The sequence below is a fragment of the Anoplophora glabripennis genome, unplaced genomic scaffold (genome assembly GCF_000390285.2).
Source record: "Anoplophora glabripennis isolate ALB-LARVAE unplaced genomic scaffold, Agla_2.0 scaffold284, whole genome shotgun sequence".
In the NCBI taxonomy this organism is placed as follows: domain Eukaryota; kingdom Metazoa; phylum Arthropoda; class Insecta; order Coleoptera; family Cerambycidae; genus Anoplophora; species Anoplophora glabripennis.
Genome location: NW_019416385.1, coordinates 314412 through 336679, shown reverse-complemented (window position 1 = coordinate 336679; position 22268 = coordinate 314412). Strand labels below are relative to the sequence as shown.

Here is a 22268-nt window from a genome sequence, read left to right as displayed (position 1 = left end):
TTCTGTAATACGTTTTTAGAACTTTCTTTTCTATTTCAGTGATTAGCACTAGTAAAAGACGACTGATATTATAACAAATTTGTTATTAAAAATATTTATTCACACAAAATGGATGGAATCACTAAAAAATCACAATGTCACAAAAGATAATAAAAAATTAAAGTCTTCAGTTTTCCAATACTTTTTTCTAGTCATTTATTTTATGGCTTATTTCTAGGAAGTCACTAAAATCGGTTTGATTAGTAGTAGGTTGTAGGTCTAGATTTTAAACATTCTTTGAAAAACACAGTTTTGCTATGCTTTTTTCAATGTTGATAAGCAACCATAAAACAAAAATGTGAATCCTTTACACTATCGGCAAACCGGTTTTAGTGAAGAAGCATTTAAAGCTCTCTAAAGCGGTCAACTGTGAGGTGGAAGCTTCAACTACACACTCGCCAATGAGCTTATCGGCCAGTTCTTCGTCTTTAATAACATCCACAAGTTTTCTCCTTAGCACGTCTCTTTGAATCTTCCCCTCTTCGCTCATGAAGCCGATCCTTTTGAACATGCATAAGAGGTGTTCCTGCAGCTTGGGGTCCTCCGCAATGTTCCCTGTCCTCGCTTTCGCCACTACCTCTGGATCTGCGCCGGATTCCTTGATGCAGTTCTCGCGGTGATCCTTCAGTTTCTTGAGCTGCTCCAGAGTCAGCTCGGCCTGCACAGGACAATCTTTTAAAATTTGCATGAAGAAATATAAAAATGTTATTTAAATTAGTTAGTGAGTATATATCTGTTGCATATTAAAGATTACAAAATTGGTTTTTCACATTAATGTATAAAGTATTTATTTATTTATTTCAGAAGAAAAAATATAGTTTTGCCCAAATAACATGTACCTTACACTAAATTTGATACACTATAGCAGCTAACTCTGCCAAAGAAAGCAAAGTCATCATCAAAGTCATAGTCTTAATACCCGATGATATCGTCAAAATTATTGGTATATGAAAATTGTGACATTTTTATGTAAGTTATACCTAAGTCTGATGAGTCCGCTCCATCAAATAACGCTTCGTAATTTTTTCAGATATAGCAAGCTTATTACGTTGCCAATTAAATTAACTGATGGTTATAATCCTAAAAAATTGAAGGTCTTGAAACCATATGTCATTAGATTTTTAAAAAATGCTTCACAAGACTGAAGGTTCATGAAGATGGAGTTTGTATAAATATTTCCCTCAATGATTTTAGTAATTTAGAATTTCCATTACAGGTTGCAACAATGCAACATATAATAATCTTTTTTATTTTAAGAGTTATAGAAATAGTTTAATGGGCAAAACTGTGCAGAATTTTATGGCAATCACGGATTCGTTTTTAAATTTTGAAAATTCCAAACAGTTTCTTTATAATAATAACTCTGTATAATGGAAATTGTAGATTTTTTTTGAAATTATTGAATTTAGGCTATTGCTGCTTTGCAGTCAAGAGTATAGGGGGTGGAAGTCATCTTCAGTGGTCGAAGCTTATATAGAAGACCTCAGAAGCGAGAAAAGATGAAGTGTCGAAGAAAATTGAGAAAAGTTGTGATTCATGACAAGAAATTTCTGAAAATGTTAATTGCGATTAAAGTTAATATTCAAATGAAAATGAAAATAATATATAATTAGTTTAAATGAATAAATAACAATAAAAAAGTACTTGAAAATTCAGAGATGTACTAAATGAAATATATGATCGTCCAGGTCGTCTAAAATTAAGTGCTATATTTAACGTAAGTCTACCAAAAAATTTGAAAAAATTTGAAACATCAGTTTTGTCCGCACCATTTTCAGAGAGTACAAGCATTATTTCTAGATGATTTGCCTCTGGGTCTAAATTTCTATTAATGGATCTTTTACAGCTTTTATAGCTGAAAATCCTTTGTTTCTAACTCACATTATTTTTACTGATGAGGCTAGTTGATCTATGCAGTTTGCATACGAAATTTTCACAACAGCCAGAAATGAGCATATGAAAATCCTCACGCAACCGTTAAGATTACTTTGACCTCATTGAAAATCTACTACCGGCCCTTATTGAAACTGTATTACTTAATTTGCAATGTAGTTTATGGTTTATATATAACGAAGCATCACCTCATTTCTACTCGCAAATATTTGAGAGTGTATAGGTAAAAATAGATGATGCAGTTCAATCCAACTAACTATGACCTTATAGGTTACCAGACTTAAATATCCTAGCTTATTTTCTTTGGGATATTTAAAAATTTTAGTATACCTATGTAAAGCTAATTGACAATGTGCAGGATCTAAGAAATCTCATAATAGAATCATGTGGGACTGTTCGTATTACCGGTCTTTTTGAAGTATTATTAAGATTCACAACCGTCTTCATTAAATACAAGATTTTTAACTTCACCGTTTATTTTTGTTCATTATTTTATTTTGCTATTTGTTCGAAGATAATTTTCAAGGATTTGTTTTCAAATATTGAAAGCATTTGGAACTCTCCATTGTTCTCCCAATAAATACATTGTTCACACTCTCACGATATCAACAATTAATTGATAGGCCAGCATACTAGAAAGTTTTGTAGGATCTAGTATCATGTATCAAATTTCAATACATTATCTCTTTCGATTTTTATTATACAGGGCGGGCTCTTGAACACGAAACAGAGCGAATAACTCTCAGGAAAATTATTTTTTAGAAAAACGCTGAGACAGGACGATTTTTGATCGAAGGGAGACATCTCTTAACGTAAATATTTTGTAACGGACTCTACCCCCATAGGGAGGGAAGCAACCCTCCGACAATTTCAATGGGGAGGAGGGTTAAGTGATACATCATTTGAAAGGTATTCTAATTCTCTACACAATCGTGTTTTATTTTTTGAATTTGATCGATTAATTTCGGAGATACAGGTTGTTAATAAAAAACCTACTTTTTAAAATTTTATTTGCAAATTACTATCTGTCAGCCAATTAAGTGTTCAAAATGATAATGAAAATAATCAGTATGCTAATAGGGCGGCAGAAATATTTAATCACTTGGATAAACATATTCACAGGAAGTACTCTCTGGAGTTGGTGGGCAATAACTTTGAAGAGACTGGATCTGTAGGTAGAGAGAAATGAAGCAGTAGATGTTTCTATAAATCTCAGAACGAATACGAGGCAGGTGTGCACTTGATTCGCAACATTTTGAAACATTATAAATTTCAACCATACAAAATTCACCTTGCACAGGAACTCCATGAAGATGACTTTGTCCGCCTACTACAATTTTGTGAAATAATTCTATTAATGACACTATCAATCGTCATAATTGTCGTTATAGGTCCGATTATAACCAAACGATATTTTATAGTCATGCACAACATCCGGAAAAATTAAATGTACCGATGGGCTGGAATTTTTGGTGACCGTATAGTTGATTCCTTTTTCTTATCAAGTACCACTGGGATTTGCTGGAGAACAACATTGATCCAGCGTTGGTCTCGAAGGTCAGTTGATATTCCAACAGGATAGCTGCCTGTTTGGCAGTATATTGATCGTAGGTTTGCGAATCAGTGGATTGAGAGAAAAGGCGATATAGAATGGCTTGGATTTGTCTTCTTTGGACTTTTTCTTGTGGGGTCACTTAAAGTACAAAATTTAATTCACTCCACCTACCTACTTCCCGTCAAGATCTACGCCAACGCAAATGTCAACGAATGGCGCCAAGTTAGTCCAGAAATGATATAAAATGTGCGTGAACGCTTTTTACAAAACTTATGTTACCGTTTAGGATTTTTTATTAACAACCGGTGTTTCCGAAACTAATCTGTCAAATTCACAAAATAAAACACGGATGTGTAGAGAATAGACTCTTTTAGTGTGACGTCACATATTTAGGCAACCCGCAATCAAATTGTCATAGATGAAATTGTACAGACCGAATAATATTTACATAGATACTACAAAAATCAAATTAATTAATTTTTACAAGGATTTGGAAGTATTTAAGAACAACCAACACATGTTTCGTAAAGTAAACACACTAATGTGCTTACAACTTAAAAAAAAACGATAAAAAAGAATATTCCTAAATTTAAATAAAGTAAAAAATTTAACATTAGCCGTGTTATTCCAAATGCGCTTGCTCGGAAAGAATAGTCTCATACATAGGTGAGATCTTGTTGATATGTTATCGCTGTCTTCATTAGCGTATTTTCTCTTGTTTTGTTTAATCTTAACATTTTCTAGTTCTACTAAGTATTTTCATTGTTTTTCTTGGTGTTGTACTGTGTCAGTGGGTTTATCGAGTGTTCTTTTCTTCAAGTGGTTTATTATAGACGTACCTACTCTTAACCAATACCAAACTTTTATTGAATGATATCGTGTTGCCAAGCTACTTCGCTTACATGAAATTATCTTTAATGCGCATGTTCACTGACATTGATATGATTTTATTTTATTAATTACTATAAAAGTCAATATTGTTCTATTAGTCCAGTCATTATAGACATGAAACAGCCTGTTTCGGGAAAAAAAACTATTAGAAGTTTCTCTGCGGAATATAGTTCGGAAACGTGTCATAAACAAAATCAACTCGAGGCTAGTTTGTTTAAACAATAGTCAAAGCTATGGAAAAGTGGTTTTTTGACTCGCGTAAAAAAACTATTATTCATAGCGAAAAGAAGTGTATACAAAAAAGGTAGGTATTAAATAAGCCTATAAAATGAGACAAGTCCGACTAAATTCCGATAATTTGTTTATGCGCAAGAGCTCAAAAATGGTCAAATCTGGCCGTTTTTATCAATTGCTAATAACGCCACCACACAAAAAAAATGAAAATTTTCCTTTTTCAGAAGATTCTTCAGCGTTTTGCTGAAAATTGAAGGGTGATGGAGCAATTCTGACTCCGTATTCGTGTTCAGCGGGCGAAAATACATGGGAAATCATATGTCAATGTACATTTCAGACAACTTTTTTTTTCTCAAAAAAAGAAAAAGTTGTCTGAAATGTACATGCGACATATGATTTCCGATGTATTTTCGCCCGCTGAACACGAATCCGCATCAGAATTGCTCCATCACCCTTCAATTTTCAGCAAAACGCTGAAAAATGAAAATTTTCCTTTTTCAGAAGATTCTTCAGCGTTTTGCTGAAAATTGAAGGGTGATTTATAATAATTACCTATCTTAACAATTTAATAAATATCAACATTTTTTCAGTCATTTTTAAACAAATTAAATTTGAAAACTTAAATTCTCAGTAAATGCATATGTTAATACAACTATTTAGGTACAAAAACAACTATTGATCGAAACTATACAACGCCTTTGAGCTTGGGAAAAATGAATTGAAAATGGCATCTTCTTAGATAATAAATTCCGCCAACGCCAAACCAATGAAGCTTTCGGGTTGAAATTTTTACCACTTGTTAAGGGTGTAATAAGCCTCAAAAATCCTGAATTACAAGTGTCTGCGATGAAAATTGGATTAATTATTAGCAATTGAAGAAAACGGCCATTTTCGACCATTTTTGAGCTCTTGCGCATAAACAAATTATAGGAATTTAATCGGACTTATCTCATTTTATAGGCTTATTTAATACCTACCATTTTTGTACAAACCTTTTTTCTCTATGAATAACAGTTTTTTTACGCGAGTCAAAAAACCACTTATCCATAACTTTGATCATTGTTTTAACAAAGTTTCCCAACTAGCCTCGAGTTGATTTTTTGATATTTTGTTTATAACACGTTTCTGAGACAATATTCCGCAAAAAACTTCCAATAGTATTTTTTCCCGAAAAAAAGCTATAATGACGCCTATAAAAATTTAAATACAGGGTGGTCCCGAGGTAATGGGCCAAAATTCATGGGTAGATTCCCGAAGCAAAAATATTGCGATTTAGCCGAACTTACCTTAGTCCAAAAGTTGATAATTAAAGAGATACAGGGTGTTAAATGTAAAATATTATTTTAGTTTATTTCCATTTATTTCTTAATAAAAGCAAATATCTACACACAATTTTGGGGTTTGGGGTTCTTTGAGTAGAGAAATTGAAATCTGTTCGCATTTTGGTTATAGTCATAGAGGGCGCCAGCTGCCGTAGATTGAAGGTGTTGGAAACGACATAACTTTTTTGTACTTAAAGGTATCTCATCTTTGGTATCAAATTCTTATTTTCCAATTTTTTTACACAAAAAAGGTAGACTTTATGAAAGTAGCTGTCTCGCACCGTTTCCGAGATATTTGACATTAAAACTTCCAATACTAATAGTTGAAATAATTAAAATAATTTAGAAATGTCAAAAACAAGGGTTTATTTAGAATTAAAAATTGTAATGCACAGTAAAATAGTAAGCATTAATAAAAAATATGCCTTTTTGACAATAATTGCGCAAAATGTCCACCTCTAACTTCAATACATTTATCAACACGTTTATTAAAAGATTGTCTTATTTTAAAGTATAAATCCTTAATGCGAAATGACTTTGCAGCATTTAAAACCTGCTACTAAAATTCTTCTCAAGTGTTTATAGTTTCTCCATAAACAACTGATTTCATGTAACTTCAAAAATGAAATTCTATCTCACATTTATGTATACGAGTATACAATTTAATTTGTAAGCTAAGATGTAATTTTAATTAGATACGAATAATACTAATAGAAATTAGCATACAAATGACAGCAATAAGACAAGTGGAAGACGTCAATTATTTGATTTTCGTCCAAATCCTACTTAAGAAACTTTATCACTAAATTAATAATACCTGTAGGTACTTAATTGTAATTTAATGCAACAGCATTGGAAGTTTCAAAGCCAAATATCTCGAAAACGGTGCGAGATAGCTACTTTAATAAAATATAGCTTTTTTGTGTAAAAACAAATTGAAAAATAAGAATTTGTTACCAAAGATGAGATACCTTAAAGTACAAAAAAGTTATGTCGTTTTTAACACATTCAATCTACTGCAGCTAGCGCCCTCTATGAACTTTAACCAAAATGTGAACAGATTTCAATTCCTCTACTCAAAGAACTCCAATCCCCTAAATTTTGTGAAGATATTTGAATTTGTTAAGGAATAAATTAAAAAAAAAGAAATAATATTTTACATTTAACACCCTGTATCTCTTTAACTATCAACTTTTGGACTAAGGTAAGTTCAGCTAAATCGCAATATTTTTACTTGGGGAATCTACCCATGAATTTTGGCCCATTACCTCGGGACCACCGTGTATATAAATTCTTTAATTCTATTAGTTTGTCACTTGGGGTTTGAAACTTAAATATTTCTAAAATTGCCAGACTATCGCAATATTTAAGGTCATGACAAAGAAGCACTTATGTCCAAAGTACATAGTAAAAAATATTGAGAAATTCTTCATAACTATGGGACTGCTCATTATTTGGCGTATGTGACGTCACTACGAAGAAGGACTATTAGAATACCTTTCAAACAATGTGTCACTTAACCTTCCTTCCCTATTAAGATTTTTGTGGGATTGACCTCCCTCCCTAGGGGGATAGAATTTGTAACAAGAAATTGATGTGAAAAAATGTCCCCTTCGATCAAAAATCTGTTTCGTTTTCAAGAGCCCACCCTGTATAAGCAAAAAGGAGTAAGAATAAAACTATTTAACTAAACTTACTTCCTTCCATAACTGTTTCCTTTAGCTGAAGACATCAAAGTTGGTAAAAAGGTCTAAATAACTAAGTAACTTTCTATTCTAAGTATTCAAAATTGGGGATTTTTTTTAATGATTTGCCTTACTTTTATAGTGAAAATAAAATGTCCGAGGTTACGAATTTTAGCCAATCATGTGGATTACCTTTGAACAACCTGTTATCACCAAAACGTGTTAAAGATTGAACTCATAAACACGAATATTTGCCAAATAAAAATAAACAGCATTTTTCATTAACACCAAACAACATTATATATTTTTTAAATGGCAATAATGAAAAAAATTAAAATATGCAAATTGTTATTACCTTAATGGCCTTGGTTTAAATTTATTTAAGGAAAATGTCAATTATTTTTTGTTTTCTAAAATAACTATTACTCTAGGAAACATGTATCACTTTTTCTTTGTACAGAGTGTGATTGGGATATATTGCAAGGTTGTATTGGCTCTACTGAGGAAAAATAATGTACCTAGCTGATTTCACACTTACTAAGTAACACAAAATTTAATACGTATAATTTTATAACCTCTTACTTTTTTCAACAAATAAATTTGATAAAAATACAGAATTAACCGACTCAATGTCAAGTAATAATTAATTGACTGCTTACATTTTTTTAACGACTTTTTCGAGTGAATTTAATGAACAATTGTTGTTTCAACAGTGCTTTTAAAATCTTTTATATGTTTCCACATGCAGTCGTAAATTATAGTTCATAACAGACATATAAATCGTCGTCAATACTAAATATGTAGCTATAGGAAAGAAATTAAAGAATATTAGTAAACATCTATTTTAAAACTTACCTAGTTTCTTCATAAAATTTATAGTTTTGCCACGAATTTGTTTCTTCTCTATAGTTAATTTTCAATAAAAAATGGAACTATTTCAATCAATTTTGTTTAAAGTTTAATTTTCGAAAGGAAAATGTTAACTAATACAAAGTTCTTTGATCATGCGACCATATAGTCAGTGGAATAAGAAAATAATAAATGTAATAAAAGAAATCTGAGTCAAATAGAATATCTACTGGTTATGATGAAAGTGTTGGTGAATTTCTTTTTAATATTATAAACAAAACAATATATTTTGTACGCACTCATTATTTCGTATTTCAGTATGGTCTTCCTTTTCAAGGATACACAGGTAATATCCAATTTGTAAACAGACAAACTAAATGTTAAGGAGTGTCACATTACAGGTATTGAAATGTTACTATCGAGGTCAATATCTTTTATTTAACAAGGTTCAATTTTATTTATTTACAAACAGCTAAATTAGGTATTTTAAAAAGGAGTTCTCAAACTAAGCAAAATTTTCTAGTTATTTATTCTAAGACGTCAAGTTCAAATTAATAATAATAAAATTTCCATACCTACATTTTATGAAACATCTGTCTTAAATATGAAAAACAAACAATTAGTACATAATGTATATAAGAAATTACTTAAGTATAATCAATTCATTATCACCTTTATTTAAAGCATCCTGTAGTTTTTACATGACCCGAATTTGGGAAAGTTTGTACAAAAATGTATCACTTAATCACTATCACTTATCACTAATTTATTTTTTTAAATTATTTTGATAAAACAAAACACTTTTGCATAATTGGAAAATTTATAAATAATAAACAGTTCCTAGTATTTTTAAATTTTACTGAAGATTTAGAAATTGGTATACATGAATCGCGATGGCTACTCATTAAACTATTTCGAAGATTAATATGACTTAAGACGTGAAATATCAAGTTTCCGAATTAAAAATTTATGTTTATGTATGTTTTATGTACGGATATTTTAGGAAAAGCTTAAATAACAAACATAAAAACTATAAGTCCTCAATCCAGTCCATATGTATTTTTAAAATAAGTGCTGCAAAAAGAATTTTGAAAGAATAAAAAATTTCTCGAACACCGTTAATTTTAGAGATTTTTGCTTATAAAAACGTGTAGAATTTAAAAATGTAATAAAAAATTAGACGTTACATGTAAAATAACAAAGTTGGTAAAATATTTTGGTAAAGCTGAAGTTATTTTATTTATGCTCAAAAGCCACTGTTTAAATTTTCACGGCTTAAATCTAGTTAATCTACTAATGATTCTAATTGGTGATCTAACTGGTAGTAATAAAAAGTTATGAATTATTTTCTTATAACTTTTGGAACGTACCAACACCTTCATTTTTTGCTAAACAGTAATTAACAATGAAATACCGTTTACTCCTATCGATATTTATCGAAATCTAAAGAATGTTATCTTTCCACAAGTCACTATACGACAAGAAAATATGTTTTATTACAATATTTACGCAAAATTATTACTTACCTTAACAACGATAAATAAAGTGAGTACAACCGCTGCAATTACCAATTTCATATTTGGAGTTAATTGAATTGGTGTCTGGCGAGAGGAGAAACTACAATACAAGAAGAAACAACTTTTACACTGCTTTTTATACATGTACTTCTCCGTCGCCTACCTGCTAGAGTTTACATGTATGTCTACACCAACTTGTGTTCAAAGATCGATTTCGGAAGATATCGCCTCAAACAAAGGCGATATTGAAATGTTCCTTATAGCCGTTTACAATTTCTTTTTTTTACGCAGACCCGTCAGGGTTGAGTAAAAGTATTATAACTTTCTGTGATGGCCATTAATTTGCATATTGTACATCCTGCTCCACCAGATTTTTTTTTCTTCCTCTTTCTGACTAACTTCTATATTTTAGTTGCACCCCATAGATATTTTCAATTACTAATCCCGCCATATATTTATTATATTATCAATAATTCAGAATTTTAGAACAATTTAAGATAAAAAAATATACAGGGTGTGCCATTTAACACTCCCGCTGCCAATATATCTGAAATAACGAAATTTAGTTCAGTTTCGAAATTGGGGTTGTTAGGTAACTCGAATAGCTTCAAATTGTAGTTAGAACTGTTAGTTCAAATTTTTCTGTATAGATGGCGTGGCGACACTAAAAAATTTTTTGTTCCCTGGAACGTGGAAATATAGTCCATCTGAAATATCCTTAAATTTTGAGTAATTTTTGTAATATAAAGTTTTTCCCTATATTCGGTGGCTAGGGATTAAACGGCAATTGGTATAGAAACCTGTTTAGGTGGGTATATCAAAATTATGTATTTGTAAATGGTATTTTATGCATTTTACTGCATTTTTGAAAGTACCGGGAAAAACAGGTTCTGTATACCTAGGACTTATTGTTTATGAGATATTTCAATTTTAGTGAAAATGCAGACTTAGCGTAGAAATTTAATATTAACAATAAAAAAATAATTTTAACGAAACAGCTTTGGAGAGTGTATTTTAAATCCTTGAAGTTGTAAATTATTACATTTGTCGTCACTTAATATTATACAGGGTGTTCAAAAAACTGCTGGATACTTTTCTCAACTTTAAACAGCACACTGGAAGAAATGGACTTATTAAACTGTTTATCTAGAATATTGTGTATAGCGCATATTAAAACTTTTATAACCAATATACAACTTTTATTAAAAAAAAGCAATCATCTCCATACTCATTATTCAATCAGTTTAACTGGAAGGTGCTTAATACACCTTATGCATCTATGAAATAAAGGTTATAATGAATTACTTATACATTATTAGGTGTTATAGACTTTATATTCCAGTTGTATAGTAGGGAAGATTTGTTGTATAAAGACCAGTATCCGAATTTGTATATAACAATTGTATTAACAGAATTATTCGTTCTTATACTGAATATGTTTCCGTTTTTAACGTGTAAAACGCATCTTATAATGGTTAAGTGATCGTCACCTCTCGGTGCATAATCGGTTATGATCGTTGTTAAGTTATATTCATAGTCTTGTAATAATAATCATATGTCAGACCCGAGAGCGAAGTGCGCCGACTCAATAAGAAACCTGGCTATTCCAGCCGCTGATTTAGGGTTCGCCGCACGAGCTCATCCCTTCTAAGATTTCAGTAGCATGCTATGCATGAAGCAGAACGGTACTCAACTATCTTATACAGTCCACTTTTATTGTCCATACATGTTCAATCATTGTCAAAATAAACACACAAAACCACAACGTCTTTATTATCTTTACTCAAGAAGAGAAAATACAACAATCGTAAAATTTCCGACAGTCCGCTGTGCATCGACTTACACACGTCTAGTTTGATGAAAATGGACAGTATATGCACATGTTTTGTGGGATACATGATCATATCGCGTTGTGTGAAATGGAAAATTATTATGTAAGTATCTAACTGTTTTATGGCTTGTAATTGTTTTGTTTTTTCAAATGTAAATCTTGTCTAAATCTTAAAAATTATTATTTTGTAGGTCCTATTAGAAATCGCTGATGTTAAGTTTTACATAAGATGGAGGAACAGAAGGTTAACGGTGACAAAGAAGAGCATGGGTATAAAGTCAATCAACCAGAGGAAATAAAATTATATGGAAAGAAGCTCAACCTTTCTGGGGATGCTTCATTCTTAAGGTGGAAGAGTTATAGTGCAAATTCTCATGTAATACAAGAAAATACGGGTGCATCGTTGCTAAGAAAATAAACTGGACAGTTTTGGGAGCGATTTGTCATCATTTTTAATGCTTAAAAGTATGTTTTATGTATGTTTACATTAGAACCTTAGCTTGTAATTACAGTTATCCAATAAAATTTCTGAAAACTTAATGACATATGTTTTTAACTCATACAGAGTATACAACAGTTTAATACATTTATTATTATAAAACTTATAACCAGTACTAGATGTTCTAATAACGATATGGAACACTTTAATAACAGTTATTGCTATTATTTCGTAAAGGGTATAAAAAACGTTGTATACTAGTTATACAATAATTTAATAAAGAATATGGTTTATAGTCACTATACAACTGTGCTAGCAATACGCGTTTTATATCCAATATTCACCTGTTTAACTGTCACATATAGTATACTATGGTCTTATAATGGCATATTGAATTCTAATAAAGAATAAAACGCATTTCTTTCAGTGCAATAACTTGGTTATTTTAAATGGGATACCCAGTATATTTTTACTTTGGATGTTAGGAAATTTAAAACTCTTTCAAACTGTGTACAGGTTCCCTATCCGTATCTCTAACGGTATTGGAGTATTTGCGTCGTTTCGTTTTTTTTTCGAATTTTTTTGTAAGATATATCAACGAGTCTTTATCGAGGTCTTTATTGAATAGGTAAAGCAGCAATCATGACAATATTCAAGAAAGTTTTCTAATAAAAAATATTATTTTATATGCAGAATAAATGATTAATTTTGTATAAATAAGTTTGTTGTACCTAACTGAATTAATTTAGGAATAACATGAAAAATATTTATTAAAGGAAAATTTACTTTTAGAAGAAACAAAGAAAAATTTTAATTGATGAGCGAATTGATAACCATTTCTTGAATACAGCATCTTATTCTATCTTCAAATGATATTCTCACATTCCTTAGAATATCTGGGGTGATTATGACAAATGCATCTCAAATTCTTTCCTTCATATCATTGCAAGTAGTAGGTGGAACACTGTGTACAAGATTACAAGATTTTTTATATAGCCCGAAACAAAGAAGCCCATTACGATGAGGTTTGGATACCTAGGTGGCCACTGAAATGCACCATTCTGACTTATCCATTTATTACTAATTTTCGATATCAATAATTTTTCACTGAATATGAAAAATTTGAAGGAGCGCCATTTAATTGCATCCTCATTTTTCTCCTTATATTTAAAGAGACGTCGTCAAGAAGAACCCAAACCAATTCAATAAAGACCTCGACGATACGTGGATATATCTTGCAAAAAAGTTCGAGAAAAAACAAAACGGCACAAATACCTCCAATGCCGTTAAAGATGGGTATAGGGAACCTATACACAGTTTGAAAGAGTTTTAAATTTCCTAACTTCAAAGTAAAAATATACTGGGTATCCCATTTAAAATAACCAAGCTATTGCTGTTTCAAGTTGAGAGAAGTATTCAGCAGTTTTCTTGATCACCCTGTAAAAAACTAAGTGACGACAAATATTATAATTTATAACTTAAAGGATCTAAAATACACTCTACAAAGCTGCTTCCTTAAAATTATTTTTTTATTGCTAATATTATATTTCCATGCTAAGCCTGCATTTTCACTAAAATTGAAATATCTCACAAACGATAAGTCCTAGGTATGCCGAATCTTTAATAAAGTTCGCCTATTTTTCTATGGTACTTTCGAAAATGCAGAAAAATACATGGTATTCCATTTAAAAATACATAACTTTGATACGGTAAACTTTTCGTGGACACCCTCTATATTTCAAAATATTTTTAAAATGTAGCCAAAATCAACCTACACGTACCCACCTAAACAGGTTTGTATAACATTTGCCGTTTGGTCACTAGCGACCGAGGCGTTACTGTAGCCCACCCTGTAGATGTTAAATCGTTTTGAAATTTAATTACGTCATTACTGCGAACCGAAATGAATAATTTTAAATCATTTGTATATAATGCTGCTTCACAACATAATTTAGAAGTAATATCATTAATATAAATATAATAGCAATAATAGTCCTAATATAGAGCCTTGATGCACTCCAGAAGAAGCAACAATGTTATTGGATGCAAAGCCGCCATAATATGCAAATTGATGTCTGCTAATATACTTTTATATTCATTATTTGTTCGCATTAGTCATATTTCATTTACTAGTACTGATGAAAATTCGAAATGAGATTATTTGTTTTTAGTGTAATCCTATCAGTTCTTGGCAATTTTCTATGTTCTGTTTTGCTTTACTATAAAACGAATAATGCGTTTAAGTGTGCATTATACTATATTGAAAATAAACGGGTTGACATCTACTTTTGGTGTAACAGGAAGTTGTGAAACTCAAAATATTGTAGACAGAGATATTTTAAAGAGGTCCGTCGTTTATCAGTTTTCATAAAAATCAATTCTCTACAATCTGCTACACAAACATTTTTTACATAGTCTGATAGAGAATTTTTTTGCAAATAAGAATAAACAACTTTTACGTTTACGTGATTCTACTGTTGTTAGTTAACTTTGAATTTGAATTTTTCTTGCTCTTCGTTATTTTTATTCTTTAAAGTACAACATAATTATTTAGATGATATCTTAACTGGCTACAAAATTTGTTGTTCGATCAAAGTACAAATTATATAACTATTGAAAATTTAATATAAAGCGTTTGTTCCTTTTTTGTAGTAGTCAAAGTTCAATTGCTTAATGGTTTATAGTCTATAGTGGAATATAAACTTGTTTACCTAAATTTTCACCTTTAGCATTAGTGAATAATTATCAAATCTCTATTATAATTTGAAAAGTAAATATTATTGCATCTCCAAATATAAAATAGGATATACCTAAGCATCAAATTAACATAGATACCTTTCCATATGTATTTTACTTAAATAACTTTATATAATGAAATTACTTACCAATTCAAGATGAAGTGGTTTAAGAGAACACCCTGAAACAAAATTAACCATTAATGCCTGTATTTGAAAATAAATATATTTGGGTAATATATAAAATATAAATATTAATTATTTTTTGACTGATGTGTGAATGGAGGCAAATTAAAATATAGAGGTATTTTATTAGCGGTAGTTAAGCAAGTACCTAGATATAATGAAAAAAAAAAATGAAATATATATACAGTTTGTTCTCGAACTGAAAAAGCGATTGGTGAAAAATTAATGATTTTAAAAGAATATTAAATGTTAAATGCCTTTTCTACAAGAGATATGCCTATTAAATGCAACAAAATCAAAATAGACCTAAGACTGAAATTTTGAACATCTACATGATTCATTCTAAAAAACATTTCTTAACAGCATTTTGTTGGGTCTGTTACAGAAAAAGCGTTATATTGGATTTAAACAAATATTTATTTTTAATATCTAGGGGAGGGTATTTTGATTTTGAACAAATAATATGACACAAAATATTCAAGCAGGACTGAACCCCAAAAGAACAACTTTCAATCTTTAATTTTTTGGATCATTTTTACCTATCGCTGCGTCAATCCTGAGACATACTGTATACTCTTCGGAATAATTCATTCATAAAAAATTCCAATGAACTTAGAAGAATAATTAACGGTCAGAGATTTTTTGTCAAGATTTAAATGAAAACCAGAACAAGTTTTTTTTTTATATTTATACACACTTCTATGGTCCACATTTTAATCTATCCTATATAGAATAGACATCTCCAAGAAGTTTATTAATTTATATTTTGATGATGATAATAACTTTAGCAAACTCTCAACGTGTTGTATGAAATTTCTCGAAATGTATTTTGGGGCAAGGAATAGAAAGCACTCGACTGCATTGAAGGTGTTCGTCTCATATATCATATTTGACAGTGACTTGTGATTCAATGCGGAAATATACTCAAGTAATACTATATTTCCGTCACTATTTATTAATACTTTGGTAAAAGTAGATGAATTATAAAAAAAAAACATATTTTAGATTCATTGGGTACATGCAAAGCACTTATAAATACATATATTTTTTTAATGACTAGGAATAATATGTTAAGATATAATTTATTTGACAGCCATTGAATTAATTATATTTTTACTTTCATTGTATTCATTACATAGAGCGATCGTTCAACGAAAACCTCATAAAATCAATTAACAACTTTTAACGAATCATCATTATTTGTCTGGACAAAATATATATTTTTAAGACGTTTATCTCAAATAACATTTATTTTGTAGAGATGCTTCGTTTTATACAGGGTATACGTGAATAAGTTTTCTCTAACAGCAGGTAGATCTCGTCAAAGTAGTAAAATATCTAATCAATACATATTGCAATAATACTTGTTTGTGGTGCAAAGTCTCACAAAAATATTAATTAGAAACCAATATATTTTTTAATTAAACGGAATAAATACATCTATGTTATCGGATTTGGTCAAGACTTTAATCTTTAAAGTTGGAAATGACTTCGATATAATCTAAAAGGTGAATCACATATTAATGGTAGCTCGTATAACGCTAGCCAGTACTCTAACTATTTATTTCATTGAATGTTTAAGTTTTATTGGCAGAATCGAAAAGATCAGTACTTCTATGAAAAAAAAAGATAATCTTGTTCTGAACAACTAATTTCAAGAAAATGGAGAGAAAAGAAAATAGCTTTGTCAATATTTTTAATTATAAAAAGATATTTGATTTCTAAATTACTAGCTACTTTAAATTTCTTATCAAAAATTTTACTGTGGGTACACATGTTCGCAAGTGACCCATTTTTAAGCATTACGTCAAGAGCGCCAGCAGGACGCCGCCGGACGCACCAGCGTTCCAGGAAGGGTCTACGGCGGACTGGCGCCGGCGACCAGATGTGTACTCAAATACCTACGACCGACTCTACACACAGGTACTCTCCACCAAACATTCGTCTTTTTCCACAAGCTTAGTTTTCAATAAAAATAGTTTATTTATACCGTTGAGAGAGCGTTTTATTTTTGCTGTACAGCGAAAGCAACCTTCAATACTGATCTGCTAACGTGACTTTGATATCAGATTGGTAATGAGCATCTCAAAATTCATACAGGGCCATCCAAAGGGCGGTACGAGCGGTACGGTTATGTTAGATTTAGAGCTTGTATTATACGCTTTCTGTTCGTTTATGATTCGACACCTAGACTTTGTTGAATAATCCTTTCTGCGTTTGCATTAGGATACATTAGGTTAAAGACTTTCTGTTCGTTTATAAATGAGCACCAATAAGTTTTCGTACCAGGGGTTGAGATAGATATGAATACATGGGAATAATATATTTTTGCATTCTTTGTAGCCCTATGTTTCTAAAATTCGACATTAGTGATTTTAAGCAACTTTTTCAGGTCAGAAAATTCTGGTGATTTCCTGGAGCACTTCTGATATCGGATACATACGTCAGACCACGATTTTCAGTCACAGTTAAATCATACCTGCATCATAGAAGTTAATTTATTAATTTTGTGGATTTTTAAGCTTTTTTTAAGGCTGGAAAGGGTTTGTGACCTTGTGTGCCAAATCTGGCTCCGGATTCTTGTTCAGCGGGTCAACACACATGAGAATATAGATCTGACCACTAGTTGCAGCCGCTGATAAATCATACCTGGATTTTAAATGCTAATTTGCCGATGTTGTGTGTTTTTTGCATTTTTTGAATTTAGAAAATTCTGGTGATGTGTTGGAGCAATTCTGACATCGAATTCGGATTCAACAGCTCAAAATATGCAATATGTAATGTAATAATGTATTCTGGTCATTAGCACAAAACTTTTTTTTTGTGGAGCTGTGTTAATCAGTCTTATTGTGGATTGCTGGATCTTTTCATACAGTTGCTTTAACAATATTGTTCTTTTTAAAGGTCATGTCACAACCTGAAGGTGTTGAAAATAAGAAAAAAAATACGTTTACTGAAATGGCTCTGAAAAGAGAGTCTGATAATTTATTAAAGTAATAACTCCAGAATTTCGACGGCACCGAGTTTTAGAAATTTGATTAGTGCAACTGATTTTGAATTGCATTTAAAAGAAAAAAAAAATATATCAAAAAGGCTCCAGTGATATAACAAAACGACAATAAATAATGCATAAAATTGCTTAAATGAAAAAAGTTGAAAAAATACTACATATAAATATCTAATTATAAGTAAAAAATGTTACTTTATAGAAAATTGATAAAAATGTCATATACCTTACCCCGCACAAGCCTTATGGCCAATGGCTCCCGGTTAATTTGGCTGAATTTTTTATATGTTACGTAACTCGGCGTCCTGAATAAATGTCCTCATGGGCGCGTATTTTTCTTGAAATAATTAAATTCCACACCACAACCATGCTAACCCGCCTACCCCCTCACCCATCTAGCCCCTAGAAACCACCCCTTCCAAACTACAAGTAGGATACTACAATTATACCTATGACTGATGAGAATTAATAAGTTCTAATTTGGTCTATGTCTAGTGGTTCTACTGGCGAATTATCTTGGCTGTTTATTAAATACTGTGTCTGTAATACAATGCTGGTTGGGGTATTAGTTCACAGAGTAGTTGTCAGAAGCAAGCGTTAAAGCAACTCAAAACCTAGGATCGGCAACTCTTATACTAAAAAAAAACAACCAAGTATTTTTAAGAAATATGCCAAACTTAGAACCGACTGATATAGAAGAATCCCGTTTTTTCTTGAACTATTAGAAGGGAAAATGCACCGAGCAAACGGTAGGTGTCAACAAATTTCGGAAGTTATTTAAATTTACAAGATCCTGAATTATCCATTTCTTTCGGAGATCATCAGCTACAATTCTTGTGGACGCAAGTGGTGACATAACGACTCTTAAGCGACATGGAGAATGGAAACCGACCGCTGTGGCAGAAAGTTACATTGACTAACAAATAAAATTGAAATTCCAAACAAAATTTTGACTAATAGGCCAATCAATAGAGCATTTAATCAGTGACTATGCCATCATATCTGTGACATATCTGTGACAGTCTGTAGATATATGCTTATATGTTTTCTACTCCAATTTACCATAAATTAATTTTTTATAAAGATTTTTATGCAAAAAACGCATTTCCTTTAGATTTTCGCTTATAAAAGCTAAACTAACGAAGCAATCTGAATATTATAATGAAACAATTTGTAGAAAATCGAAATACAAATAAAGGGAGAGGATGATCAATCCGATTGGATAATTAAAAACGAAAAAAACACGGAAAAATCGGAAAATTTAGCGGTTTTTTTAAAAATCCATTACTCCGCCATTTTTTAAGCTGTAAAGCTGACTTTGTGCACAAAAGTAGCGAATTATATGTACATTAAGTGTGCACAAAGCAGGCGATGTTTTACCATTAGTTTTGGCACAATTGCACTATGAATTTTTTGGTGCACTATTTTGCAAAATTTCTGGATGCGTTGTAGGTGGTGCGATTTTAATTTTTCATCCGGATTTTAAAAGCAGAAGTATAATACTACAAACGTATATTCTAATTTTTCGATAAAATGATGCGAAATGGTAAAAAATTCCTCCAAGATAAATGCACCATCTACTTTCGACACTTCAAAAACAGGACCTTGTATTCCAAGTGAAGCAGAAACTGTGCAGTTGGTTTAAGAACAATTGTTATCCTACACTTTACATACACATTCATTGTCTCATCCTATACAATACAATTATTACTATAAATATTTTTAATGACGAAGAGCCTAAATAAAATATTTCAATGTGTATAATATTATGATTGTATAATAATTTCCTACAGCTTCTTATTAAAAAATGTTATTAATTTGTGTCTAGAAAAATAAAATATTTAGTAGGTAATGCTTTTCTTTTTTTCTTTCGTTGTAAGTTGTGGGAAAGATATTGTAGGTAATTTGCTGGAAATAGCATTAACTATTCAAATCATGTTGAGTATGCCACAGGTTCAGCCCTGAAGATGCTTGGTTTCATAACTAGAAACTGTCACTCATTTTCTAATGAGCTTTGAAGACGCTCTATTATTCTTTTATAAGATCTAAACAGTACTGCTGGCTTGTCTGGTATCCACTGTATGTAAATCATAAGCACACAATTGAGAGTGTACAGCGAAAGTTTCTCAAGTTTTTATGTTTGAAAGTTGATAATTTTTATCCAGAAAGAGGATACGATCATTTTGTACTGCTTGATAGGTTTAATTTTACTTCTTTAGAGTTACGTAGGATTATTAATAGTTTAAAAATTCATTTTAATATATTTCATAACAATTTAGATTGTCCCTTGTTATTGCAACAGTTTTATTTTCTAATTCCTAGAATAAGTTCCAGGCAAAATGTTACATTTTACTGTCAAGCGGTTAAGACCAATATAGTTTTGAAATCTCCTATATATATTATGTGCAAAAATTTCAATTTGATATCTGATACTTGCGATGTTAATGCTAGTACTCTCTCACAAATTGTTGAGTTCAGCATCTAGGAACTAGGTGGTGCATACTATATGCATATAATGTACATATTTCTTTATATTTGTTTTGTATTTGTTTTATAGTTTTCCGGCTTTCTTTTATTTGTTTTTTTTTGTTGTGTATCTGGCACTTATAAATTTGTCCTGTAATTGGATTTGTAATCTGTTGGGCAATAAACATATTATTATTATTAACACACTCGAGTGTTGTGTGAAATGTCACACTCGTATGTTATATGCCAATTATCCACGCTCGTTATGTAACATATTATAATTGTATTTTGCGTAACTTGAAAATGAAAATTAAAAAAAAAATGTTTTTAAATTAATTTTAATAGTCTACCTTAAAATTGTTAAAAAAGAATTAGGTCTCTTCTAATGTTTCTCTAAGAGTTTCCATATTTTCATTGACTCCGTTTTAAGGAATTGTGAAAGAATTTTAGTACAGAAATTCTTAAATAAGATTTTATTAACCACAAAGAAAAAATTTAACGAAATCACAGATTAAACAATACTAATATGAGTTGGGGTTTTCACATAGTAACACTGAATCGTGTCGAAGGCTGTAGCTTGAGGGGTATCCTTCTTCACAGCGCATTCGTCGATGAGCTTCTGAGCAGCGGCGTCGTCGTTGATGGCCGAGCCTAGTTTCTCCTTCAATACATCTCTGTGGATCTCTCCATCGGCAGTCATGAAGCCGATCTTCTTGGCCACGCAAAAGAGATGGTCTTTGAATTTGGGGTCTTCGGAGAACTCCCCTTTCCTCGCTTTGGTGACCAGCTCTGTGTCGACGCCGGTTTCAGCGGCACAATCCTTGTGGTATCCTTTCAGTTTCTGGATTTGTTCCTCCGTCAGGCTAGCCTAGTATAAAAAAAAATAACTCATATAAAACGGTTTTTTTAGGGATCTAATTCTTCAGCTCAGATATTCTGTAAAGCCCGTACTTTAAAATATATAGAGCACATATGAGCATTGGATTAAAACATACCAATACGATAATTATACAGAGTAGGGTGGCCCAAAAAAACGAATATTTTTTTTTTCGTGTCTCTTGTGAAAATATGTTAATCATGTTTTAATAGCCCTCTCAAAAAATCATCTCAAAAAAAAATTTTTAGAGGTCGTTCAAGATTTTCAAGATTTTTAAAAATTTCCAAAATCGTCAAAAATAGAATATTTTTTTAATTTTTTTCTCGTTATTTTATCATTTTCTAGGTTAAAAAAATCTCGATTCTGAAAATTTCAAATCGATATTTTAATTTCTAAAGGTCATCATAACACAGCTACACAAAAAAAAGTTGGGTATACTTTTTATGCGACATATATTTTTCGTAGTAATTTGGTCTCTTGAACACGAATCTGGGATCAGAATTGGCCCATCACGTCACAATTTTTTCCTAACCTCAAAAAACTTGTGAAAAATAGTAAAAATTGATGAAAATTTACTGGGAAAATTTGGAAAAAAATTTATTTCCACATCAAATAGTACATTTTTATGTAAAAGACTCTGCTGAATTCAAATCCACTGTCAGAATTGAGCTAGAACGTGTGGTTTTTTTTCTAATCTCAGAAAACCGAGCAGGAATCGCTATTTTCAAATTCTGAGCGGATT

General features: G+C 31.0%; 2 protein-coding genes across 2 annotated transcripts in view; both read right to left on the bottom strand.

Annotated features, from left to right (window-relative positions):
* Window positions 1-63: 63 nt before the first annotated feature.
* LOC108906312 (B2 protein) lies at window positions 64-10085 on the bottom strand. The gene is made up of 2 exons (XM_018709538.1): window positions 9995-10085; window positions 64-697 (listed from the first exon to the last, which is right to left on the bottom strand). The coding sequence occupies exons 1-2, from the start codon at window positions 10043-10045 to the stop codon at window positions 347-349; spliced, it is 402 nt and encodes a 133-aa protein (XP_018565054.1). The 5' UTR covers window positions 10046-10085; the 3' UTR covers window positions 64-346.
* Window positions 10086-21107: 11022 nt separating this feature from the next.
* Window positions 21108-22268, bottom strand: part of LOC108906298 (B2 protein-like) — a 3967-nt gene continuing 2806 nt past the window's right edge. The window contains exon 2 of the mRNA XM_018709522.1: window positions 21108-21517. Coding sequence (XP_018565038.1) covers window positions 21161-21517 — 357 coding nt within the window. The 3' untranslated portion in view covers window positions 21108-21160. The remainder of the gene's footprint in view (window positions 21518-22268) is intronic.